The sequence below is a fragment of the Scatophagus argus genome, chromosome 8, assembly GCF_020382885.2.
Source record: "Scatophagus argus isolate fScaArg1 chromosome 8, fScaArg1.pri, whole genome shotgun sequence".
Classification (NCBI taxonomy): Eukaryota; Metazoa; Chordata; class Actinopteri; family Scatophagidae; genus Scatophagus; species Scatophagus argus.
Window position 1 is genome coordinate 7,306,560 of NC_058500.1, and position 27,221 is coordinate 7,333,780.

Genomic DNA, 27,221 nt, shown 5'->3' on the forward strand with positions numbered 1-27,221 from the left:
AATCACAGTGCATGGAGAGGGTCCCAGGGGTGGCTGCTTTTTCAGTGACTGCGAGCACAGTCAGTCCCCTGCCTACCAACTACATGAACCTGACAGAGAAAAGAAAACAGACACAACAAAGCAGGTCAGAGGGCCCCTTTTTATTCAGGGCCATTACCAGGTCAAAATTTCAGTTTGTCAGATATTTTGGTTTATCACCAAATAACTTCAAAGTTTATGACATTCCCATCCACCTCAGCTGCACATGTTTAATGCTCAACATGTCACAACACTAAACCCCAAAATGGAGAAGATTATACTTAACATTGTATTTATGAGCATAGATTAGCAAGTAGTTTAAACTGTGCCTAAGTTCAGCACAGCCTCACAGAGGTTCAGGACTCTGCTCAGTGACTGCTGAGTCAATGTTGAAGTACACAAATGTGATCACATGAGGAAACGCTCGTGACTTAGTGACAAAAATGTTTGTGGTGGAGTTATATTCATGAGAACCCTGGCTGGAAACCCACTTTTCAATAAAGCAAGCTGGACTTTCTCAGTTTGTGCTTGCTCATATGGAAACCAGACTGCTGAATCTGGAGTTTTGTTCCTTCCTACACCCCCCCCCAACGTTGTCTTAGTCGTCCCAACTCTTATGCAACAAGGTCCTCTTTTGTTTGAGCCATCCAGACCAAATAATTTCTCCCACATTGATCTTTCTTTGGTTGCTCTCATGACTTTTAATGCGCTGGCTGTGTTTAGCGCAGTGAAAAAAATCTTAATCCTCAACCTGTTGCTACACTGTGGAGGAAGCAAGAAGAAGACATTTAATAGTGTGCCAGTGAGGAAAATCTACTTCTCTAATTTAGACAGTGGAGCATTTAAGTGAATCATACAATGAAAATATTTCGAAACAAGTAAAAGTCCTGTATTCAAAATCTCAAAATTAAGCGCGACATGTAAGCAGCATTGTAATGTTGTAGCTGGAGCATGTAACTACTCATTATCATCAGAGGTTTTTCTAATATTGAACAGGCCCCCGTTGCTAAAAAAAAAAAAAAAAATGGGGTGGACAAAATATATATAATAATATATATAATAATATCAGCACCACTATATATTATAATTACTGCCTTGTGTTCCAAATGTGTTACCTTGAATTACTTTCAAAATGAATGTTTTTCAACTATTGATCATATAAATGGCTATAATATAGCAGATGTTACAATATCTCCATACAACTGAACTGTCAGTGTTGAGTTGGGTTTGGTCATGGTTGCATTCATGCCACAACATCCACACAGAGTGGCAAAAAGGGGAAACCTTTTATCCATTATTCTCAGCGGTCTATTTTCAGTGGATTATCTATTATTTTTAGCTAACTATTTCATCTTCTCTCGTCATTTCTTATAGCTGCACACAACCTTAGCTCCAATTAAGACATCTTAAAATATCAACATTAATGGTTATAGTGGACTCAATATGTGGCTTATTTTTTATTATTTTATTTAAAACATTTTTTTTCCCAAATTAATTTAGCTACTCTACAATCTCTCCACGTACCCCTTGGCAAGATCAGGAGTTCTCCTTGGGGTACTTGTACCCTGGTAAGTCACTTGGGTACAGTGTGACCAAAGCAGCCCAATAACACAACAGTTTATGCTTTCTTGTATTGGCCCACAATGTTGTCACACCATGTTTCAAAGGTGTTTTCACCATAAAACTTTTGTGCCTACTAACCTCGACTTGATGAATGAATGACCAGACTTGTCCTTGCTCTAAAGGGCGGGTCGGTGTCTGCCCTCGGACAGGCCAATAAAAAGGGAGCGCTCCCGCAGCTCGGGTTTGTGCGTTACATAACCATACTGCAGGTCCACAGCGACAGTCAGCGTACGTTCATCTCCATTCATCGGTTTACCTCTTCACCATGGCAGCTCCGAAGAAAGTCTGCATCGTTGGCTCCGGAAATTGGCAAGTTGAAGCGTTGGTTATGTTGACCTGTAGTTGAACGGGGTGTTCAAACTTTGGAGTACGTTGCCGTCTCTGTGTGTCACGGATTGCTCGCCGCCGGTGTATCGTTGCTAGCCAATTTAGCATCACTGGGCAAACAGCGAGCTAATGTTAACTAGCCGCATTTTCCGTGGTAATGTTAAGGGTAACTTGCAGTCCATTACTGCTAACATATAACGTTAGCTGGGATAAAAGCCAGTTTTAGCCTCGACTGGGGTCACACACATTGACTCTGACTGACTGACGTTATATAGAAGACTGGCCACATGTCAGTCACGATTAATAGGATTTTGTCGTCATGTTAGCCATACTGTGTCACCAGCATGTTATCTCTCTGTTTTTAGCAGCTCTACAGTAGCGTTAACGTTATTTTATAGTCATCATCGAATTACCCATCTACAGTGAACATGGCTTTACATTCTCAAGGATGTAACGGGCGCTTTTTTTAGGTGGAGCCAAACTGGTGATACTCCATTCTAAAATCTGATAATTTAAAGTTGCATTGCCGACTTAAGAAATCCAGAGTGGTTAAAACAAAATCTGAGGACACGAATGAATCTCTTAAGTCGTCCAGCAAATTCGGCATTCCAATGTTATGTATGTAACATAACATTAGTGTGTCGACGAAACGTATTCATTTTATTTGGTGAAAGTTGTTTTATTCACTGCACATTGAATGAAATTGTACTGCACTCAGTATGTCTCTTTTTCTTATGCCGAATTGATGTGTTAGAGCTGAATTGTTTGAAGAATGTTTCAAAATCAGGTTTAATCCCTTTGTTTCGTAACTGTTGCATAAATTGGAGTATCAAGGCTAGATAGTCACATATTTCATCTTATCTTGAGTACAGTCTGCCAGGTCACAGTGCTCAGAAAACAGCAGCTGTTGATCAAAGAGCAGCAACTTTAAAGTGAACCGGTACAAAACATGAGCCATGGTTAGTAAATAATCTGATGTAAATGATCACCAGCAGTCACCTGATAGTGTCAACTCTCTGTGATAACTTGTTTGGTATCAAGACTTGATGGCAAAATCACTCGATGTTGAATCCTTTCAAGCATCACTGCTTATAATGAGCATATTTCTTCTGGACCCATGGACGGTTTTCTTGTCATATTGTCTTCACTTTACACCAATTTTAAATGCAAATTCCTGATGTAAACTAAATACTAACCTGTACCTACCTATAAAACAGGGGTTCTGCCATCGCCAAGATAGTGGGTGCCAATGCCGCTCACAACTCAAAATTTGACAACACTGTAAAGATGTGGGTGTTTGAGGAGATGGTGAATGGGCGCAAATTGACTGAAATAATCAACACTGAACATGAAAATGTGAAGTACCTTCCTGGGCACAAGCTACCACCAAATGTGGTAAGAAACGCTTGTTTTCTTACCGTTTAATGTGTTTGCAAAGTATTTTATTGCATCAGTTCCTAATGCTGTTTGCTATTAGTGTTTAATGTACATCATATCTCACCCTTTCCCTCCTCAGCTGGCCGTCCCAGACCTGGTGGAGGCATCCAGTGATGCTGACATTTTGGTGTTTGTGATCCCACACCAGTTCATTGGGAAAGTGTGTGACACGATCAAGGGCAAGATAAAGAATGACGCTATAGGGATATCCCTTATCAAGGTTCAACTCTGCTTTCATCTGACTTTTTCACCTTTTGTGTCTGGGTTTTGGTGCCAGACTCATACAGTTTATGGCCTGTGAAAGCAGCTGTAAGCCTGGTGTGCAGTGTGACCTTTGACCCAAATACGAGCGTGGTAGCGCCTAATGTAAATGCGCTGCTCATGCATGTGTTTCTGTTCCTCTAGGGTGTAGACGAGGGGCCTGACGGACTTAAACTCATCTCAGATGTGATCCAGGAGAAGCTTGGTATCACCATGAGTGTCCTTATGGGGGCCAACATTGCCAATGAAGTTGCTGATGAGAAGTTTTGTGAGACCACTATTGGTTAGTGTGATCACTGCGTTGTAATTTCTTTAATTTCTTTGTTGTTTAATTATGACAAAGCTGCACTTTTATCGAGGTTTGATGTTGCGATAAGCAGGTTTTAGGCTTAAAGCAGGAATTATGACGTTTTCAGGCTTTCTGCACCGTCAGTCTTGAGGTGAAAGTTTAATCTGCTTTGTAGTTGCTGTGTGACAGAGCAGGCTGGTTCAGTTTCACATCTAATTGACATCCACAGCATGGTTCATGGGATGTACTCATTTTAAATGGTGGTAACTGTTACAACAGCTTGTGGAGAAGCAAAAAGATATTCAAGTGCTTCTTTTCTGCTTCCAGGATGTAAGAATAAAACCCACGGGGCTCTCCTGAAGGAACTCATGCAGACCAGCAACTTCCGAGTTACAGTAGTGGAAGAGTACGATGTGGTAGAAATCTGTGGAGCCCTGAAGGTGAGGTTTTATTTCAAGACACAGCTGCATGCAGGAGAGGTGGGCTTCTTGCCTGTTTTGTCTCACATTTGAATTTCCATAGCCCCTCGTCACAAAACATGTAAAGCAGCTTATACATTTTCAGCGGGTGTTCGTTGAGCAAACACCACGGCTGCAAAACTATCTGCAGATCTGTTTTTGTTCATTTAGCAAAAGGTCAGACAAAAGATAAGTTCGCATAGTCTACCACTGCACCCCTGTCTAATCTTTGATCTTCGTAAAGCTAAAACCACTTGATTATACACACAAGAGTATAGTACCACTAAAAGAATGCTGAGAAATCCCAGAAAGTGACATGTAGTTTGATTTCTAAGCGACACTGACTTATTTTGTCAGTCTCTGGGATGCATGCCCAAATTCCAAATGTTTGTTAATATATGAGGCAGTGTAGTTACTACATTTAAAGGTACAGTGTTTTATTTTATGTATATTGTCTTAAACTGCTGTGAGAGATGGCAGGTTGCCTCAGCAGCCAGACTGCTTCCGTCTTAGGCCGGTATTTCCAGATTTACTTTTAATTTGAAATGTGTATTGACGAAGGAATATTTTTTCATGGTGTTTTATTTGCAAATCAAAAGCCAAAAGACATTTATCATCTCACAGTATATATTAATATTGGCCCTAATGTCTGCGGATTGGAGCTGAAACATACATTAATCAATTGACAAAAACATAATCACTAATTATTTCAACATCATTAGATCGTTAGATTCCAACTTGTCAAACATGAGTATTTGCTGCTTTTCTCTGTTTTATTGACATGTTTATCAAACAAATCAAGCAGTTTGGAAACATCACATTGAGCTCTGGGACATTGTTTTTGGGTATTTTTTTCACTAAATTATTTATTTTTTAAAATTTGACAGATTTTAGTTGATTGTGAAAATAATCAGTTGCAGAAAATAGTCCTGCTTCACCAAACAGGCTTAATATTTATATCTATATACCAACCTGATGAATGTCTAACCTCTAAAACACTTAAAGGGAGGCACTATCATTAATGCTTCAAATGTGGAAAGTTGATTATGGAAGTTCATTAGTTGGACAGTTTTTTAATGTTACTGTCCTCCAGAAAGTCTGCATTCTGTCCACATTATCCAGGTGTGTCTTCAGTTCCTGTATCGGCAGTCTTTATTTGTCCTCCTTGTCTGTCCTTCAGAACATCGTTGCAGTTGGGGCAGGTTTCTGTGATGGTCTGGGCTTTGGGGACAACACGAAGGCAGCGGTCATCAGGTTGGGCCTGATGGAGATGATCGCCTTTGCCCGCATTTTCTGCACCGCCGGGCCTGTGTCCTCTGCAACCTTCCTGGAGAGCTGCGGCGTGGCCGACCTCATCACAACCTGCTACGGCGGCCGCAACCGCAAAGTAGCCGAAGCTTTTGTGAAGACGGGGAAGGTGAGGTTTTCGAGGCAGACAAACAAAAACATTTTTGTTGATTTTTAAATTCTTAAATGTAGCCTCATGATTCAACCACAGGCTCTTATATCTTGTACTATAAACCTTAGACTGAGTACAACATGACTAACAAATGAAAATAGTACGAAATCACGTATGAACCGCAGCTTCAGCCCACTTAGTTTAAACATGTATCGTTATATATGGCAGTATACTAACTACAAAATTAATAGTGAAATTTTGCTGAATTAATTAATAATGAAGCATTACTGTTAGCTTACTCAAACTAACTTCCAAATATTGTCAAATTAAATAGTGACAAACGCTGTGTCCTTGCCAGATCTCAAGCAATAAAAAGTTAATTTTCCTTCATTTTTAAGGCACATTTTTACAGTGCCAAAATGCTTTGCACTTCCTGTCCGCAGTGCTGTTTTCATAATAAAAGCTTCAACTTTTATATCCTGATTAAAGGAGCGACCCGAATATACACAAAAAACAATGAAACAACAAATTATCTAAGCATGCTGGACCATACTGAAATATGTTTGATCTTCAAGTGAGAGGTAGAAGTTTGTGAAATTGCATGTGGACCACTGCTGCTCTTCCGTTTAACAAGATTTCACATTCCTACACGTCCTGTTTCTTCTCTCGCTCAGTCCATTGAGGAGCTGGAGAAAGAGATGCTGAATGGTCAGAAGCTGCAGGGACCAGCAACAGCAGCCGAGGTCTACCTCATCCTCAAGCACAAAAACCTAATTGACAAGTAAGTAAAGTGGGGGCACGACACACAGAAGCAGAGCACTGTTTGGAGTTGCACTGGTTAGAAAAGACATCAATCATCCATTGTATTCTTGCACTCAACAACACCTCCTCCTTCCTCCAGGTTCCCACTGTTCAATGCAGTGTATCAGATCTGCTATCAGGGCCATCCAGTCTCAGAGTTCATAAGCTGTTTGCAGAACCACCCAGAGCACATGTAAAAACAGCAAACTGACCAAGTGCCTTCTAAATGGAGAACATTATCATTTTTCACTTACCCGTTACCCGACTGAAATAGATGGGGAGTGACCAGTCACTCCACAGCTGTCATGCAACTATGTGGATCCAGCCAGTGGAGTGGAGAGGTTGCATAACATTTGTGTGTGTTCAGCTCTAGTCCAATCATTTTGTTCTTAACATGCAGTTTCTGATATTTTAAGTGCTAATGGTTGGATTTTTTTTCCCTCGTGTGATGTGTCACATAGCTCTTTTTGCCTGAGTTTTTTGTCATTGTTTTGCCTTTTTTATTTTTTCGAGCCACATGAAATCAGAATGCAAAATGGTGTCACCTTGTGGACAGTAACCACATTGAAAACACGCTTAACTGGAAATCAAAATGATCGTAATTCGATCTGAATTTTGGGAAACATTTATGGATGACTATTGACTGCTTTTCAGTTGCTAACATGTTTGTACAGTATTTACATGGCACTACACCATGCATTCAGATTTTGGCCGAGCCATCCACTCAGGGCAAAGACCTATTGACAGCCTTCTGTAGAGGGAATCACCATTTTCTTAACACTCATGTTGCCGTCCAGTGATGCTTGTCCATCACCACAACCTGTTGTTTAGTTATAGATATAACACCTAACTTTATGTCTTTGTATGCTCTAAAGTGTCTTAAATAATTCACTTAATTTCCTGTCTCATATTGTATAATAACATTCTGTCAAACGCACAGCACCTGTTTTTAACAAAAAATGCAAGTGCCTTAGGATTCACGGTTGCTAAGTCTTGAACCATTAATGTGTTGAACACTGTCTCTTTTTTTTTTTTTTTGTCAAACCAAAGACTTGACAATGTCCGTCCATTATGTTGTGATGTTGTTACTGTGACCCTGTCTGAGGCTGTTCTCACTCAATAGTACCTAATATGTGTTGAAAATTCTGTCACCATGTGTCTGTGAATAAATGAATTCATTCATCAAATCACTGCTGGAATCATTTTTCACTTTCTCGCATTAGGAAGGCAATCATCGCTATTGTTTCAACTGCACAGCACCACAGTGGGGGGGAGCAAATATATTTTTAAGATTTGGAAATACACCTATTGTAAAGAAATTTAGTAACTTCAGTGCTTCAGTAATAAAATTAAAAAAAAAAACAACCATACCAAAAAAGCATCAAACACTAAACAGAGAAGCAATATTAGTTTATTACAAGTAGTGGAAATGTAGCTAGCTTTACATGTGAGCTTTACAGTACGTCATTACAAAGACATTCGCTATTGACGTGTGAGAGACGCCATTGTTGTCTGGATACTTTTGAATATGGAATAAACAGCGCCAACCTAAATAAACTTGGGGGGAAAAAATGTAAACAAAAGATGAAGCTAGGAGGGAGGCGACTGAATAAGACAGTTTCTTTTGCTTGTCCTTAAGGACACTTAAGACTATTCTAGTATGAAAGCTTTAAAGACGCAATGTCTGCATTGCCCTGTTTACCACAGAGTCTGTTTATCTTAAACAGCCCTGACGTCCTTGGTCCCAAGCAGAGGAGGCAAAAAGAGTACACAAGTTGTGAAAACAAATTACAATAAATCTGATTAATAAATGCAAAAGCATAACGGCATTACAATCATGAAGGTTATAGGAGTGACAGCAGGTGAAAAAGTCATTTCTGTTGTTCCTCGTCTCTGTTGTGTTCAGTGACCATCTTTGGTACAGCACTGACACTGTGTAAGCATGACTCAGCTGAGTGTTTTGTTATTGCTCTGCTCTGTGTGTCCTTGTTACTCAGTTATTCCATTTGCCATCCTGACTAATTAAGACCTAATTAATGGACACACAGACATGGAGCTAGTTCATCTGACAATTATTTTGTTCACAAAAATTTCTTGATTCTGAGTTTTTTGTTTCTTTTTGTTCCCTGTCCAACTGACTTGGTCCCACATCTCAAATAACATACAGAAATGCTGTGAATGTATAAATATAAAAATAAAAAGTACCAGTGCATCTAGCATAGGCCCATGTTGACAGCATGAATTCATTATTCTCTTTAGAATGTCTGATGAACAAGCTCCTAGGAATAATTGCTATACCTGAGAAATACTCTATGTTTTTTGTTTTTTTTTAAATAGCTTCTCACTTTGCTGCTACAGCGATGGATCCACATAGTGGAGACACTTCCTTCCTCAAAGACACTCCAATGCTGGAACATGACACGGCTCACTTACCCCGCTGCACCCCTCCTACTATCTTACCCCTACTACTCCTCCCTCATCTCATTACAGCTTACAGCCTGTGAGGGTTGACCCATTTGTAAGTGCCTTCATAGCGAAATCCAACTCTCTTTACAAGGTCGTCGGCTTCCGCCGGCCCACGGCTGGAAAGAAAAAACAACAAATATTACACATTAACAGTCAGCATTAAGTTTCTGTTCAACTAAGGGCGTCTTGAACACCATTTCCTACCTTCCATATTTGTAAGGAATAGGTTTGGGCTTCTCTTTGTCTATCTGATGAAGAAGAGGTGTGAAGATCCTCCACGCTTCCCTTAATTCATCACTGCAGAGACAAACAATTCAACATGTGGTGGAGAACATAGCAACAGAGCTACAGAAGCAAGACATTGTAAAATATAAAATCAAAGACATTTACAATTGATTATTCCTCCATGCTAAGGCTAGAGAAAAGATGCACTATGTCGCCATCTAGTGTTAACAGCTGTTAGTTCACATGCAAAATCCTATTTCAACAGACCCGTTTATTGCAGAAGCAGAAACGTGAGTGGGAAACAAAGACAGACCTGCGTACAAAGTGCATCTGACTCCCACAGAAGACATCCAGGATGAGGCGTTCGTAAGCATCGGGAAGCTTCACATCCTGAAAACAAGACAAAAATATCAAAGCAAAATAAAATTAGAAAAATACAGTGAAAGAAATTGAACATATGACACTCATCGCTTTATGTTACTTTGTTCTGTCAGTTAAATTACTAGTTAGGGTTTTCTATTCCACTGTCTGTTTTTTTTCCAGCAAAGTACTTTGTGACATGATGGGAAAAACATAAACCTGCCTTGTATCTACTCTTGTAGGTGAGGTCCAGCTCAGTTTCCTCTGGGCTAAAGTATACGCCGGGTTTCTTGCTCATCATCTTGGCATAGACGGCCTCGTTGGGCTGCACACGCACCACTAGCTCATTCCTACGACACTGATTTCCAAAAATGTCCCCCGGGACATCCGTAAACTGCAGCCGCACCTCAGCTTTCCTCTCATTCAGAGCTTTTCCACAGCGCAGGATGAACGGAACACCTGAGGAGCAAGAATTTTAACACCAGCGCCTTATGAAAGTGCATGAGAAAATGTGAGGTCAACAGGAAATGTTTTGCATGGTATGTTTACCGTCCCAGCGTTCGTTGTGCACGTAGAGGACGGCAGTGGCGAAGGTGGCCTGAGTCGATCCTTTTGGAACTGTGGGATCATCGAGGTAACCCAGTTTGGCGTCTCCCTCACCTTCTGGGTCTCCCACGTACTGACCCAGCACCACATCTGACATTGTCACTGGAGCGATGCACTTCAGCACCTTCACCTACAATAGGGGGAAAACAAGGGAACAAAGATCCTCCATTTTCACACTTCAGCATCAATCATACCATATCGCTCCTTATTGTGACGCTTTGGAGGAGGTGTGTAGAGTGTCGGGCCTCTGGGAGACGATTTTGTACCTTTTCATCCCTGACATCATCAGAGCTGGTGGATGCTGGCTTCTCCATGGCAACCAGACAGAGCATCTGGAGCAAGTGGTTCTGCATGACGTCGCTGATCGTGACAAAGAAGACAGGTGGTCATACAAAAGACAGAAAGAGAATGTGAGACCCGGGAGCCCAATCATTAAAATTATAGATGAGTATCTACAGAACAAAAAGGTGACATTATTAGAAATGTGTTTTACTATATTATTATTATTCATTTTCCGGTTTGCAAACCAACCTCCATTTAGAGGTGACAGGAGGAGTTATAGTTCTTATGAAGTATATTAATAAACAAAGTATATTAATAATTGTTTATTAAGTGTACATATACTGCTTATATCCCAGGGGGAAACACATATAGGGATTTGTTTTCTCCTCACCGGATGATGCCAAAATCATCAAAGTAGCCTCCACGTCCCTGAGTGCCAAAGGGCTCTTTAAAGGTGAGAACAACACAGGCCACGCTGTCTCTGTTCCAGATTGGCCCAAAGATGCGGTTTCCAAACCTGCAATGAATATCACATAATCATTATCTGGTCAGCAGTGCACGCGCGCACACACACACACACACACACACTGCATGAATAACATACAGAACCATTTCTCCTCTGTTTTGTTCTTCTTCTTCTTGGTTGGAGGCCAATTTGTGTTTTCTTTGTATTATATTCACAGAGGCTTTTCTAACCCACAAACCAGCTGAAACTGGAGCATTGCATAATTGAAATGACCTAAAATCACCACCAGATCTTTGTTTTAGAGTAGAATTTACAAGAGACATTGTCCACACGATGAATTACAACGCATAGGGAAAATACCAAGAATTATAGGAAGAAACCTGCTGGTAGGAGTATCTGTTTTGAATTTTATTTAGTTACAAATTATTTTTTATGCTTTTTACTTGATAGTTGTTCTTCACAATAACTGATTTAAAAAAAACAAACAAAAAAAAAAAAAATAAAAAAAGCAATGTCCCTTTACAAAAAAAGGGAAAATAAATAAAATATAATAAAAGATGGCTCTGGCTTTGAAACATGCTAAATAACTGAAAGGTTTTCTCACCTGAGCACCATGAGGTTCTGCACCATTTCCTTGCCCAGATAGTGATCTATACGGTAGATCTGTTCTTCAGTGAAGAGGGAGGAAAGGTGAGTGGACAGCTCTTCAGAGCTCTGAAGGTCATGCCCAAACGGCTTCTCTACAATCACCCTGTTCCAGCCTCTGCTCAACACACACAGAACAAAATAAACACATTAGTTATTACAGGGACACTTTTGGGTTTAAATTGGTTCCCCACATAATGATATTGATTGATTATATCATAATGATATGAACCATGATACTGGGTCGGATATTTTCTTTTTGATTTGAGAGTTTCTGTTGCATGCAGACAGTGCGAGATAGCAGAACACTGCATAACACACAGACACGTGTAAAAACAAGTAAACAGCATTAATAGCAGTACGTGCACTGACTTTGTGCTCATGCAGCACTGCTTGATGTTCTTGGTAACATCATGGTAGACGGTGGGCGGCAGCGCCAGGTAGAAGAGACGGTTTGCCTCGGATCCTCCCGGCAGAGACAGGATGTGTGTGTTGAGGTCGGAGAAGGAACTCTCATCTGCGTATTTCCCACTGATGTACGTGTTCCTGCTGAAGAAGGCCGACAGTCGCTCAGTTTCTGTATCCGCCACCTGCGTCATTGAAAGGGAACATTATTGCATGCATGGATTTAATAAGGATTTAAGTTAAATGACACAACATGTGACACTGTAGGTCCACTGTTCTAATTGTAAATTAATGAAACAAGTGATAAGTCATATGGAGAATCAAAAGGGCAAAGAAAATTTGGTGCTTTGTTTTATTTTGGAATGCAAATCTATATATTGGAAATGTTAAACCAGAATATTTATTACACTTTTTTAATGTCAGGCCTAATGTTGTACCTCGCTGCTATAAATCCCTGTATGCCCTCTCTCCCACATAAAAATGTGTGAGATTATGAAAAGTTGTATCTCGAAAGGTCCAGTTTTACCTTCAGGTATGGCAGACAGGAGGCCCGAATTTTTTCAACTGTCAGGTCAGAGCGGGCAAAGCCCACAAAATATGTCTGCTCAGGGAGGAGGCCATCTCTGAACAACCACCTGGGAGAGAACAGAGGAACATATGGTTCATTACAACTGTCTTCAGAAGCTCCAAGTCCAGATTAGACTCTATCTCTAATGTGCTACTGATGTTAAAGCCTTTCACTAGGGGTCAAAAGTTCACTCACCACAGCGTTGGGTAGATTTTCTTCTTGGCCAGATCTCCCTACAGGTGCAAACACACAATCAGAAATATGATGAAATATTTAAAATAAAGGTCATGTAAACAATCATGTGCCATGCCAGAGAACCTTGTTAATAATTTTCCATGAGACAAAAGTTGCAAGATGCTGCAGTACTGCTGTACAGGTCACACCATCTGGCAACAGGTAAGTAGGCTGCTTTGGCTTATTTAAGAATTGAGTAACCCCAGTAATCCACTGAAAGCAAGTTCCAACCACCAGCCAACAGTCTGAGACGAAAAGCTGTCCTGCTGCTTACTGAAATCATGCTGACGAACCTGTTGCTTAGTGGCTTAACTATAAAAGCTAGCAGATTCTAACAGAATCAGCTTTTGGCCATGTTTGACTTGTTCCACAAGACAACACGAGGACGTTATGGCAGATTAAGGCCTCGTATGACAGTTCCAGACACTAACAGGAGGCGCTCAGAAATGAGAGATGACCTGAGGCAAACTTCGGTATACAGACCGAGCAGAACGACGGCTGTCAACTTAATTAAAACTAAGTCCCACAACAGTATACTTTTGGCCTACATCACAATCAGACACCTCCCCTTTAAGACACGCTATTCCTCAGCTGGGAATACCTCAACTAGTAACCCTGCTACTTTGTTTAAGATCGCATGTTTAAAATAACAACTGTAAATGACGGCAGCCGAACAGAGAGGCGTAACTCGGTATCCGTGCCACACATAGGCTCAACTGAAGAAGTTGGTCCTGGAGACTCATTTTAGATAAACACAATGTCCTACAAGCTTAGCAAAGGACAAACCTGTTGAATACTCAGAACTAAGTAAATGTTTGGAAATGTGGTGTGACTGTATGAAACATGAAAGGGTCATTTCCAAAAAAAATAAAAAAATATATCCCCATTTAATCAGCTGCAGCAACACACACACACACATGCACACACAAGCAGGGCGAGACTGAACCCAGCCCAGCCCTTCCCATGACCTGCCTGTGTATCGCACTGAAAGAAAAACGCTGACTGTCAGTGACACTGCAAAAAAATATCAATGACAGCACCACTCGCCTCATCTAAGAGCAAACAGAGCAAGAAAAAGGAGGGCCAGTCAATTACTGTAGCCTGACCAGATGTTCAGTAACCTGAGATAACACAATCTTTTATTCAGGATTTTTTTTAATCTCTTTTAATCTCTCTAAAGTGATTCTTTTGATAAAATTATTTTGCACAACTGAGCAAGAAGGACACGCCTTTGAATAGACTGAAGCTGTGACACAGAAGGAGAAGGAGAAGGAGAGAGAGAGAGAGAGAAAGTAAATCTTGTAACAACGAAATGAGGAAACTGGTCTAAAGAGTTTCAGAACGACTGCAATGTTTTAGTTCCTGAACTCAACACCTGAACAGTATGAGGAAATAGTAAACTGTGTTAAAGACACATCTCATATTACATTTTTTGCAGAGCTGCAAAATTTAAATAGAAATGTTGAATTTACTACTGGATTTCATTTAAGCAAAACTGTCTTACAACTGTTTGTGCTAATCCAACAATTAACAGTGACGCATTTGAGCAATGTGTTTTGATTCAGTACATTAATACAAAAAAAGTTTCTGCAAGAGTTATGCATATGCTAAGCAAAGTATTAAACAGAACCTTTTGGGTAACACGTCAGATTTGTCACACAGTATTGAAATGATAAGTCAAGAAGAGGAACCTTGAGATTTTCACCGTCTCCGTTTGTGGCTGACTGTTTGCATGATTTGATGAAATCTGTTTCAACATTTCCTTAATCACATCATGGGCCATTATTGCAGTATTTTTAGAGATTTCAACACACTTCACTTTCTTTGAAATTATGGCCAAAGTTCTTGCCTCAGAGATCTATACTGTGCCAAAAATAATATGCCGAACACAGGATAAAGTGTCATGATCCGAAAAGTAAAATCTGCGTGATCAAGATCGTGGCAGACTATTAACCCTTTCACTGCATTATCAGTTCCCATTTTTCCACTTGATAATCACTGACTACATTACGCCTCCCGTCTCCCGCTCTCACCGATGCTCCCATGATGATGAAAACATGAGCGTCGGACTGGCGGAACTCCTGATCTTCATGCAGCTCCTTCCTGAGCTCCCCGAACACCTCGGAGCGAGAGAGGGGGATGTTGGCCATTTTCTCTAAAACGCAGACAAGAGAAATTCCAGTCAAAAACAGTGTTGTTTTAAACATCAAATCATCCACCAAGAAGAGAAATAAAGACCCTACCTCTCCAGTGTCTATTAGTATGTAAAACAACAAATAAGAAAGGTTACAAATCATTTTGAACTTTTTTTTGCTGGCATTTGACAAATGCATGCTGTACAGTTTTACATGCATTTTTTCTACTGTTCCAGGCAGTTCATTTATATCCATTTAATTCTGTACAGTATGAAAATCAGTGAGCAGCATTCTTAAGACTGTAGTGGACTGTTGAGACTCATTTAATAAAAAGTAAAATAAATGCAGGACCAAACACTATAAAGGGTTTACACAACAAAGACAAAGTTAGTAGAACCCACTCCTCCCTTTGTTTTGCATAAACAGCCCAGTGAAGCTTGCATGACTTGTGTAATTCAACGCTGTAAACCTGTTTGCACTTACACATGTCAGTGTCATATAATGCTTAGACTTATCAATTGGAAGATCAACAGAAAATTAATTCTCAAGAACTGTGATGATGACAAGTTGTGAGAATTAAATTAAATATTTTTCAGTTTTGGACTGTTAGACGTACACAAAATTCCTGGCTCCTACTTTTTTCAACCGACAAATCGAATAAATAGAAGGCTAATTAACCAAGTGCAACAATTAGTCAAATAATCAATTAGTTGATAGACTGAAAATTAATCTGGAATAAATTTGATATGCAGTTTATTCTTTTTAGAAAATATCCAAACTGTGTTGGCAATTAACAGACCAAGTGATTAGTTGATAAAATAACCTGCAGATTAATCAACAATAAAAATAACTGTTAGTTGAAGCACGCGAATGTAAACCAACTGATGCTTGAAACACAACATTATTGCTTGGAAACGGTCAGTTGTGACATAAAGTAGACGTTATTTTTACTAAATTAACCATAACAAGAAAAACCCGTGGCACTAGTCCTTTACTTCCTACATTATCCAACATTGAAAGATAAGTAGTAGTAGTAGTAGTAGTAGTAGTGCATATTTGAGAAAGAGGAAGGTCTTTTCCTTCCATATCAAGTGGCATCAATTAGCCAAAACAGGAAGCATTTCTCTTTCTCAGTAATTTCACCGCTTTTCAAACTCTTAACCAAACCTGCAAAGCATCCCTGATAAGCTCTGAGAATTTACAAACATTGAAACAACCCTCAGAGATGCTCGCACATGGATGATTTCTGTCAGCTTGTCACTAGCTACCAGAAATAGCCTCACACAGACACAACAAACTGTAATGATATTAGTCAAATCCTCCACCAAATCCCGTATACAGAGGGCTAAACGTCGCTGCAGAACACATACGTTCTGTTAACATGTCAAGATAACACGGGCTGATATGTTGATGCTCCTGAGTGAATATTTCCTGGACGGTTAGCTACCAACATGCAACGTGAAAAAGCAGATTATGCCGCTATTTAAGTGCTTTTTTCTGTCCTGGCTAACTGTATGCCGGGCTAACACTAAAACCGCCCTGTCATCAGCCCTTAGCTTCACATGCTGTTATGAAAACACGACTTGAAAAGCAACAAACTGCCGTTTACAGCGTGACACACTACAGCTAGCATACAGTCAGCTACAAGGCTGTCAACAGGGAAGTTAGAGAAGAAACGCTTAAAGATGCTGCTACTCACAACGTCCCTTAACAAGATGATGACCTGCCGGTTAAACCCTTGACCAAACCCGATGACAGGACACAGACTTTATGCACACTCACAGTGACAACGCTGCTGCTGCTGCTCCGTGTTTATCAGTCCTGCCTACTTCCCTGTTCATGTGAGTAAGACGAAATGCGAAATTTTATTGGTTTGGAAGAAACTCACCAGCGCTCGCTCGAGTTCCCATTACTGTCGAATGCAGTGACGTCACATACAGTGGCCTGCCGATGGGCGTGGTTTAATTTTACAACAACTACACGCGCACACACACACACACACACTGCCATGCTGAAAACTGGACAGGTGAATATGAGGGAAATAAATGTATAAATAAAGAAATAATAAACAGAGGACAAAAAATGTAACCTTTTTTATTTTTTAATACTATCTCAGTTAAGCCCACTGAATCATTTTGCCACTACAAGAAAGTTTTTCAAAATGTAAAAAACACTTTTAAAGGGAACGTTTGCCTTTTTTTAAGGACAGATTCACATATTTGGAGTTTGTGGTCCTTAGATGGTTCGTCTGAAAGCAAGAGTGACAAAGTGAAAAGAATGAGGAAATGGAAATGTTAGGGACGGTGTTGTAACATCAGTTGCTGGAGCTGGAGTTGCGGTATAAATACAACGTTACACCTATTTTAAGATCCACATTTGCCGCGGATCATCTATATCTTTGCAGTGGAATTACGTCTCTTCTCAACCACTGTACTGTACATTCATTTTCTACTGCTTTATACTTTTACTCCACTAAAATTCAAAGGAAAACAAGGCATATTTTACTTCACGGCATTCTACACTTGACTGTTACATTACGTATTAACATCTTCTTTTTCTTGCCAGAAATGACAGGAACCAATAACTCTACGAATGTACAAAAGAGCATGTAAGAACTAAAGAGAAGAAGAAACAAAAGTGAACCTATCCTTGAATATAGCTAAATGCACATGTCCATGTAGACAAACCCATGACGAGAGTCAGATGAAGACCTGGTTTTGGCTGGTGGATTTGCAGGCAGTCATAGTCATGTTTCCATGACAGGTTCCTCAGATGTTTTGTCTGAAAGCAACAACAACGTGCACTGCACAGAAATCTGCTATCGTGTTCAAGAACAAGCTTAGAGGTAGAGTGACAAGAATGAGGAAATCTTAATATCTCTCTGTGCAGCTTGGGACAATGCTCTATTGTCTGATACAAGAGACTCCAGTCATCCAGGGAACCATTCACAAGAGTATACAACACAGGTGTAGCGTTTGTCATTTCAAGACAGGTACAACATGTGTTATCAGTCAAGAGAATCTGTTTCAAAATCAGCTAGGAGCTTACTGATTGAATGCAGCCCCTCTGCAGTTTTTTTTACTTCTTCTGTCTCTGGCAAGCATTGCATTATGGGATACTTGTGTGGTCTGAACTCCCAACAGTCTGACTATGTTCACGGTTTTCTTCTCCCTCCGTTGCTGCGTACAGACTGTATTTATCAAGGCCAGTCTTGAGATGATCTAAAGAAAGAGGACTCAACAAGTAAAGCAGGAGAAGGAGGAGAAATCCAGACCTTGATTAAATCAATTATAAAGAAAGTCAAATGTCTCATTGGTTATCTGATTATCACTAGTTTATCTGAGTTCTTCTCGCGATATTCTCCGTGTGCAGGGGACTCGTTACCATGGATACACCTAAACTAGAAGTTGTGATTTCCTCACAAGCTGTTTGTCGGTTGGAAGTGATATAGCCGGGCAAACTTTGCCACACCATGGCCTTTTTCGGTATGACACACCTGGGCTATCAAAACCCAATCGGCGATAAAATGATAGTGAATCCCAAAGGAGCATCTCATCCGCAGGGTAAGAGGAGCTGGACTTTGGTTAGCTAGCTCTCGAATGTATTTCGTTTTAATGTTGAACACACATGCTTTAGCTTAGCGATTGGCTAACCAGAATACGTATTCTCTGCTTCATAACGCGACATGTAGCACTAAGGTCATCAGATCTCTAGAGGAAGAGAGTGCGGATGGTGGATAGAAATATTCAAATGCTTTAACGTTACTTCGCTAAGCTAGTTGGCAGTTACCTTACTCGGAATAAGTCAAAGCATGTCTGTTATTAAGTACATATCAATATGTACTTAAAGTAGCTATCCAAAGTAAAAATGCTCAATGGTCCCTGTGAGTGTTCTCAACATCATTTTGATGGGATTTATTGGGTGTAGGGCTGTCTAAATCTCTTGAAGAACAACAGGATACCTGCAACGTTACCCTGCCTCGTTCCTACTGCGCTGACACACACCAGGGGAGCCATGAGCGACACAAAGAGATGATCAAAAGGAATCAAACGCCCAGATGTGAGCAGACACTGAAAAATTAGACATTAAGGGTCTGATGGACTGTGTTAGATCCAAGTCACAGCTGTATTCATGTACATTAAATTAAAGAGCTGTGAAAAGTGAGATTGGTGTCCTCTCTTCTGCAGCCCCTAACCAGCTGTACAAAATGCCTCTAACGGACAACCAGCAGTATGGATGGATGCTGTCCAAAAGTCCTGAACCATGGACCCAAGTCAAGCGCTTTCCACGAAAGAACAGTGAGATGACAAAGTAGGTAACATTTTCAAATGTAATATTGTTTTTTATTTCAAACGTATAATCTGTATGTCTGCAAATGCAATCCACTTGTTGCTTTCACAGGTTTTTTGAAGAAATGTCAGTGACAGACCAGAGTTTCAGCCTGCTCTGACAGCCTGTTCCACACACACACACACACACAGACACACACACACACACACACACACACACGAAACAGTACTGGTTTTGATGTGAATTTCTGAGATTAAACTGCTTCCAGATCAACCTTTTGAAAACTTTCATGCCTCATGTCAATTATTTCTTGATCATTTTTAGTGTGGTTTATGGTTGTCCAATTTTAAACAAACCATGTCTAACTGCAGCTATAGAACAATACTTCTTAACTTTGTTAGCTCATCTTTTTTTTTAATGAAATCTAAAGGTGTGGTTTGATTCCACCCTGGAAAAATTTGGGTGTGGTAGAGTGATTAATAATTTGGGTGTGGTAGAGTGATTAATAATGCCCCCCCTCCTCCATTAGCCGGCTGCTGTGCCCACTTAACCTCCAGTTTGCTCCTCAGGCGCCTGAAATGGCAGCCCACTGCTCCTGTGTGTAACAAAATAAAATAAAAAATATATATACAGAACACTTAAAGCTGCTATTAGAAAGAAATTTAGACACATTCTTTACTGTTAAACAAGTAAACATTGAATTTAACCAAACACTGTATTTCAAAACTAATTATAACATTTATATATTACAAAAATATTTGACAAACACAATAAGGTAAGAACTCATCTTGCCGCCTCGAGAGGTCAAGTCCAAAGCACTATTGAGTGGTACAGAGATAATGCGATTGTACTGCCCCCTAGAGGTAATGAATTTTGGAAGCTAATGGTTCTCATGTGAATAGTTGAAAGCAGAGTTTATATGCCAATTGAAAAGGTGAGTTTACCTGATGTGATGCACAGCCGATGTCCTGAGGGTCAGTAATCTGGAAACATAACAGCAATTTACAAGTAACATAAATGAAGTCAAAAGAGATCAGGACACAACAGCCCTAAGTCCTGGAAAATAATGAAATGTCCCAAAAATGACTTCATGGACTTCAGTCAGTACGAAAATTATCATCATTTTGAACACTGGATCATCATACTGGAATCAGTAGTCAGTTCTGTAGTGGGGTGTGCTGGGTGGCTGTGAATGTGTCCAAGCTTACTACAGTATGACCAGCACGCTCATCACGTGAAGAGAAGACGAAGTACTGCAGTACAGACAACTGGTTCAGACTACAGGCAAGGTTCAAAAAGCAATCAGAAATTTTAATTAAACCTGCAAGCAGATATCCTGAGGTCCAGGCACCAAATACAACTCAGAATTGACAATGTAATTATCACCTGCTGGAGGCTCAAGTTAAAATACTTACCATAGCTTGCCTGTAGATGGTGCAAAGCGGCACATGTTCATCAGTGGTACAGGATGGACTGAGACTGCTGGTCCTGCAGCTGGATAATATTGGCTTGGTTTGGTCTCAGGTGCTTTCCATCAATGACAGTTGATTAGTTATCCTTTTTTTTTTTTTGGCTAGTGGCCCAACCCCCCCACTAGTCCAAACACCAAACACAGGTTTGACTCCGCAAAAAGCCTGAGTTATTCATAATTGGTACATTCATTTTTGCCTCCCAACTGGTGACTAGTTAACAGCAATGCATCTGTTTCTTACTGTTACTATCATCTGATTTTGAGGATATCTTTGTTCACAGGCTTTTCTTGTCTAGTATATGTTTTAATGGTGCTATTAAAGTCACAATCTGCACATACAGATGCTTTTAAAATTTAAAAGGTAAAAGTGGTTATTAAATATGTGCATACTGAATACGTACTTACTCTACCATTTATGACAGGAATCTGTTCCCATAAGCGAGCATGTTTAACAACATTAGTAAATATTTCAACAGGCAAAACAGCTATTGATTTTTTTTTATTTTTTCTTCAAGGGGAAATGTTATTTTTCTCTTTGTCATAGTCCTCAACTCGTCACGTCCTTCAGCTTTGCAAAACACTCCCCTTTCAACTCCTCAAACTCAGGGAAAATACAAATAAAACAAAAACAAGTACGGAAGGATTCAGGCCTGAGCAAAACACTGTTTCAGTAGTATGGGGACAACTGGCCTCCCCTCTCCTGTTTCCCCCCCCAAAACATCCCGAGTTAACAATCAACACAAGTCTATGGACAGCCAATAGAAATAGAATACATACGATGCACATTTTTATAAACCCATGTCCATTCTACAAACTCTTTGCTTATATGAATCGCTCTTCATTGGTCACAGTTCATTTGATAGTTGGTGATCTCTATTACATTAGTGTCCTCTGGTGCTCCCACCACCACGCTCGAGGCCAAGTATCATTGCACAGGAGGGACCAAAAGCACAAGGCTGCGTGAGCTGGCTTTGGTACAAACATGATCAACTGTTGACTGCTATTGTTGAGTGTGGCGGAAGAGCTAAATCAGGGCTAATTCTCCCAATTACAAAAGTCGAAGCTGGAGAAAGATCACTGCAATGATGACGACGTTTACTGAAAATTATTCTCAACAAGCCCTTATCCATCTCCCCCTCCGTCCGAACCTCAGCAGTCCAGACAGGGCAAGCAGGCACAGTTCCTGTTCAGTGTTATTCTATGATTTGTATTATATTAAACTTAAGGCAATCGAACTCAGCTAGTACTTCCCACTTTCTGCTGAAAGACTGAGTGGAGGGAAAAAAATAGAATAAATATATGTGTGGGTCTACTAATTCTGCCTTGTCCTCTTCACATAGTGTAAATACCAGGGATGTCATTTGTTAGTACTGAGAAGTTAATGTGTGGAAGGGAGAGGTCACCTCAAAGCCTGACTGAGATTTACAATACTGCAGTAGTGGCATAAAAAAAGCACAGTGAATCATCTGTATATGTATGTGTGTGTTCACTGCTATGCTTATGTGAGCATACACCACTCGGGTTCTGCTGCAAAGGCAGCTAATGGTTATTACTTACTATACATGATCACACCTATTGCCAGTTGAAATACTGTATTGTACATTAAGATTGAACAGCAGAATTCATTGGCTGCAGTTGATCAGTTGGTACCAGTGAGCTTGAGCTTTACAACTGGCAATTTACAAGAAAGCGTGCTGGTCTTTGATCCTTTTCATTGGAATGGAGTCATCATAATAAGCATAATAATTAATCAGAATCATCATCATAATAATAATAATAATAACAACATTAAGAATATACAAATGATGGATACAGAAGTGATACAAAATACCCTACGCTGAAACAAACAAAAATGAAAACAAGATACCACAATCAGACATGCTTCAAAGCGGTTATGTTTGGCAAGAAAGCAGTTTTGTTGTATCATAAAAACCTCACAGTGAAAATAGTTATGCCCCTTCAGGATTACAAAGCACAGTATTCAGTCAAAATCAATATATATTTCTTTCCTTCATCTATTTCTTCTTCATAGAAGAATCAGTCTGTGTGGTACCACTGTGTTGAAATCTGCGGTTTCCCTCCCACCCCCCACCCCGCCGATGGCTCTGGGACAACTATCTGATCTATGTTCCTTCATTTCCATTTGCACAAAAAAAAATACTTCTCTGAAAGGGAAGGAGCAGTCGATGACAACATACTGTTACGGCTGAAACCAGATGCAAACTGGCTGCTCAAGCTCTGAGGAACCAATCTGACATGAAATGAGGACGATCCCAGCTGGAGCTACTTCTACTCCTCAGAGAGTGGAGATAAAAAATATAAATTTCTGATATCACATCCTTCGTCGTCTTTAGTAATTTTGTTTAGAGGATGAGGGCAATATCCTAATTTAAAGTCATAAGCTCATTGCTGCCTGAATGATAGACAAAATAAATTCATTTTACATATCTTTTATGAAAACCATGAAGCAGCCTTTGCTGCCAGCTGTTGAGCAAAAAAAAAACAAAAGACAGAGGGTTCAGGCCTCCTGCCTAAAAAACAGGCGGTGATCATTGCTGACTTTAGCGAGAACATATCAAACACGTATTTCCTTGCTTTTAGTAAATACTTTAGTCTTTGGTCAATATATTCCTCCTCATTTTATACATATATTCATACACACACAAATATGCATGTACATACACACTTAAAAACGTGTAATAAACTGGATATTTGTGCACGTATGTATTCACACTTTTTCATAAAGGACCTTTTGCACAAAACATTGAGATCAAAATAAATAATTAATCCAGAAACAAATATGAGTACCTGTTCATAATTCATGTGAAATAAAAAGACTAAAAAAAACAAACAAACAAACAAAACAAAACAAAACACAAAGTAAAACAAAAAGTAGCCTTATGTACAGCGTTAATCTTCTTTTGACACAGGCTAAAAGGCGTTGTTTTTAAATAAACAGACTTTGCATCTTTCAAGAAGCCTGAGAGAGAGGCTAGACATGAGAAAAACACTTGTCCTTCAACATGTACGTGGACCAAAGTGGCTGTCAAACGAGAACATTTTCCTCTCATCAAGAACACTTTCCTTTTCAAAGTCTTAAAAGTTTATATCTCTTTGCTTGGGATTCAAGTGATGGCGTCTTTAGTTTTTAGCCATTCGCTCGCACTATGAGTCCTCGCTCAGTGGTGCCGTGTCCTTACAGCGGGGATCGTCCCAGCATCCGCGGCTGCCGTGGCTGCTAACTGTTGGGCGGACCATCGTTCAGGAAGTAGGTTGTCATTTCCCCTTTCCCTTTGACCTTAACCACCCCACGGCACTCTAGCACGTACCCTTTGTTTGCAAGCACCTGGTACAGGTCTGTAGTCACCTGTGAGTCCAATGGAAAAGGGCAGATTTAATGCAAAATAATTACATTAAAATCCTCAATTTAAAGCAACACTGTGTAACTTTTAAAGCGGCTGTTCCAAAAAAATAGCTGTGTGTTGATTCTCATCCCCAGATCTTTAAATACTGAAGTGCATTCATATGAAATATTGACACAAAACCCATTTTATTAACACCTCGACTGAAAGACATGAAACTCACCTGTATGCGGTCAGGTACGCCCGTGCTGTCCATACGACTGGCCACATTGACTGTGTTTCCCCAGATATCGTACTGAGGCTTTCGGGCACCAATAACCCCAGCAACAACTGGCCCAATGTTCAGACCTGAGAGTAAAAGACAAAAACACAGCAGTGCATCACTAAAGCTGCTACTATTTAATATGTTTGAAAACTTTCTTAAATTTCTTAAATTTCCAAACATTTGAATCTTGATGTTTTTTATACCTATCTTCATCTGGAAGTTGTTGAAGGAATGCTCGTTGATGTATTTCATCTGCTCCCTCAGTCTCATGGCATAGTCGGCCAGTGCAGTGATATGGGAACGGCCCTCCTTGTCATAGGTGGAGTCATTGAGACCGGAGGCCGCCATGTAGGTGGAGCCAATGGTCTTGATCTTCTCGAGCTGCCTGTACTTCTCTTCACTGATGATCTGAGAACAGACAGTGATCACATTTGTCCGATTTACCTATAATCACACTCTCAGTGTAAAACACGGAGTTTGACAAAATATGCCTCAATAAAGTTTACCTCATCAAAGTCAGCAATGATCTCGTTGAGCAGCCGGAGACACTCCACTCCCTCGTTGTTGGCCTCCAGCTCCACGTAGAATTCTGAGAAATTGCTGATGGAGGCGAACATGACAGCCACACACTCACAGGACTGGTAGTATAGTTCGTCGTTACGCCGCTCACGTGCCAAGAAGTGAGCCGCTACGTCCTTAGGCAGAATGTTATGGAGGAGGCGACGATTGTAAGCTTGCAGCTCCTCCATCTCCTCCTTTTCCTCTGTGGCCTGGGAGTTAAGGGTCTTTATTAGATACTTTCAGCTGCACTATAATTTCTGGACAGATTAAAGGTGTAGAAAAGACTGCAGATGTTCTTTTATGACACACTGAGACACCTTTTTCATGTTGTGTATTGATGGACAACTTTGAAGCTTTTGCAGAGATGTGAAGAGATTCTGTTTGTAGCTACCATGGTCAGACAGCGCCCTCTCGTGGACACCGTACATACCTGTAATTTCCACAGGAAGTCAAGGCGTGCAGTCGATTCAACTTGCTGGGCGTGCAGGTACAGTGCCAGGACAAAGACTGTGAGGATCACTGGAGTCATGACCCGCAGGGACACTTTGGTCACAACAAATGGGCTGCAAAGTGATGGCCAGATTAATGAAAGGCAGATGAACTGGGATTTTCTTTTAAAAAAGGTCTGAAATTATAGAATTTAAAAAGTAACACTGAATGTGATCTTACCACTGGTTTGTAGTTTCATTGAAACTTGACCTAAAAGTGAAAAGATAAAATGAATCACTCTGGTCACCATAAATCAAGCAAATATTCGTTATAATATTGATACATTAAATGTGTGTCTTTTCAAGCAAAATACAAATTCTTACCACTGAGCACTAGTTTCATTTAAATCACTAAAAAGGAAAAAGAACAAACCAAGAGAGCACTTAGTAAAATCTATAAAATTCTGACAACTGAAATGAAATTGTATATTCAAAGTCATGAACACCAATATATAAATGGTTCATGACTAATACCAATTTTAAAACAACAAAAAACATTCCCCTCGTGCACATTAGCTTCCAGCTTGTGGCACTTACATGGCATTGGAGGTGACAAAGAGGTCTGCGTTGTCGAACAGTGCTACTTGTGGCCACTCCACCAGCAGCAGGAAGGTGAGCTGGATGAGCAGCATGAGGGCCAGTTTCCCTATGCTGCTGATCTGCAGGAACACTGAGCAGGCCAGCAGCGTCAGCAGCACGCTGTAGCTGAAATACTGGCACAAACAGGAGAGCGGCATCACAAAGAGGTATTATCAACGACGGATTTCAGAGAAACACAAATGCAAATGTGACATTTTCTTTTTTGAAATGGCTCGACCAGCTGCGTAGGGAACACAAACAGTGAAGTGGTGACATACAATGAACTCACCTCAGGAAAGGGGCAGGAGGGGCCTTGGCTAGGACAGATCTCTAGACCCCCTTCAATAGACACATTCAAGCTGCGGATCAGACAGGGCGTCACCAGGGCTGCAGAGGTGTTCAGCTTCTCGGCAACGCATTGTGCCAAGCTCTTGGTGTCACAGGCAAACTGCAGCAAATCCACACACGCACACATGATTAGGTACCGAGCATGATTTTCGACATGCATGGTTTGTATGCTGTACGGGTATTCTATCACTTACCATATTAACAAAGGCAGAGATGAAGACGAGGATAATGGTAAATACTCCAACCAGGGTGCTGTTAGTGCGAGACTGGACAATCTTCTTTGAGACAGTCTGCATTGCAGCTGGAAAGAGCTAGAAGAGGAAAAACACATGATTTAGACATTAAACAGAGAGTGACTGCAAGGACATACTGGCAAAATATCAGAATGTTTTTACAAGCTCTGCTACCTTAATGCAAGAATATATGGCACAGATGAAAAGGATGTTGGCGAGTATAATGAAGATACTGATGTAGATTCCCAGCATGACCGGGGTGCTGCAAGGAAACATACAGAAACACAGATACAGAGACACAATCAGGGAGTTTTCACAACTCGCTGTTTGGCTTGGTGCATTGGGTCTGGTCTGGTGTGAAAGCTGTCAATCAGGCTCTGCATCCAGTTGGATTCTTGTTAAGTTTGTTAGTAATGACTGATGATGATTTTAGCATGAATTCCAAAGCTAAGCTTCTATTAGTCTGCTGACTGAGTCTAATGTTTTGTATTTATGATATATATTTATATGGATATATTTATGCAAGATTGTTTGGTGACCATGTTGACACATACATGCAGGGATTTCCCCATATCGATCAAAAGGATTTATAAGGACCAGCTGCAGACCTGGACTAATA

At 40.3% G+C, this 27,221-nt stretch overlaps 4 protein-coding genes across 6 annotated transcripts in view; 2 read left to right on the forward strand and 2 right to left on the reverse strand.

Annotated features, from left to right (window-relative positions):
- The first annotated feature begins 1,798 nt into the window (after positions 1–1,798).
- On the forward strand, positions 1,799–7,883 carry LOC124063118 (glycerol-3-phosphate dehydrogenase [NAD(+)], cytoplasmic). The gene is made up of 8 exons (XM_046396438.1): positions 1,799–1,950; positions 3,186–3,363; positions 3,485–3,625; positions 3,811–3,949; positions 4,283–4,395; positions 5,594–5,830; positions 6,487–6,593; positions 6,714–7,883. The coding sequence occupies exons 1-8, from the start codon at positions 1,907–1,909 to the stop codon at positions 6,808–6,810; spliced, it is 1,056 nt and encodes a 351-aa protein (XP_046252394.1). The 5' UTR covers positions 1,799–1,906; the 3' UTR covers positions 6,811–7,883.
- An 843-nt stretch (positions 7,884–8,726) lies between these two features.
- Positions 8,727–16,913, reverse strand: g6pd (glucose-6-phosphate dehydrogenase). Of its 2 annotated transcripts, none has more exons than XM_046396440.1 (13): positions 16,788–16,913; positions 14,904–15,025; positions 12,832–12,869; positions 12,595–12,703; positions 12,036–12,253; positions 11,623–11,781; positions 10,944–11,069; positions 10,537–10,630; positions 10,214–10,400; positions 9,888–10,123; positions 9,618–9,694; positions 9,284–9,376; positions 8,727–9,195 (listed from the first exon to the last, which is right to left on the reverse strand). In XM_046396440.1, the coding sequence occupies exons 2-13, from the start codon at positions 15,018–15,020 to the stop codon at positions 9,105–9,107; spliced, it is 1,545 nt and encodes a 514-aa protein (XP_046252396.1). In that variant the 5' UTR covers positions 15,021–15,025; positions 16,788–16,913; the 3' UTR covers positions 8,727–9,104. The 2 variants fall into 2 exon arrangements, with proteins under 2 accessions (XP_046252396.1, XP_046252395.1); XM_046396439.1 differs by having other exon boundaries at positions 16,705–16,856.
- A 1,258-nt stretch (positions 16,914–18,171) lies between these two features.
- Positions 18,172–19,565, forward strand: LOC124063120 (testis-expressed protein 49-like). The gene is made up of 4 exons (XM_046396441.1): positions 18,172–18,568; positions 18,933–19,064; positions 19,193–19,316; positions 19,407–19,565. Exons 1-4 carry the CDS (start codon positions 18,478–18,480, stop codon positions 19,453–19,455), a joined length of 396 nt encoding a protein of 131 aa, XP_046252397.1. The 5' UTR covers positions 18,172–18,477; the 3' UTR covers positions 19,456–19,565.
- Positions 19,566–22,864: 3,299 nt separating this feature from the next.
- LOC124063315 (adenylate cyclase type 6-like) overlaps positions 22,865–27,221 on the reverse strand; it is a 32,424-nt gene continuing 28,067 nt past the window's right edge. For both annotated transcript variants that reach the window (XM_046396838.1, XM_046396839.1), the window contains exons 14-24: positions 26,777–26,864; positions 26,564–26,680; positions 26,311–26,469; positions 25,980–26,155; positions 25,767–25,793; positions 25,624–25,653; positions 25,385–25,517; positions 24,900–25,163; positions 24,597–24,801; positions 24,352–24,476; positions 22,865–24,133 (exon numbers count right to left, since the gene is read on the reverse strand). In XM_046396838.1, coding sequence (XP_046252794.1) covers positions 24,005–24,133; positions 24,352–24,476; positions 24,597–24,801; positions 24,900–25,163; positions 25,385–25,517; positions 25,624–25,653; positions 25,767–25,793; positions 25,980–26,155; positions 26,311–26,469; positions 26,564–26,680; positions 26,777–26,864 — 1,453 coding nt within the window. In that variant the 3' untranslated portion in view covers positions 22,865–24,004. The remainder of the gene's footprint in view (positions 24,134–24,351; positions 24,477–24,596; positions 24,802–24,899; positions 25,164–25,384; positions 25,518–25,623; positions 25,654–25,766; positions 25,794–25,979; positions 26,156–26,310; positions 26,470–26,563; positions 26,681–26,776; positions 26,865–27,221) is intronic.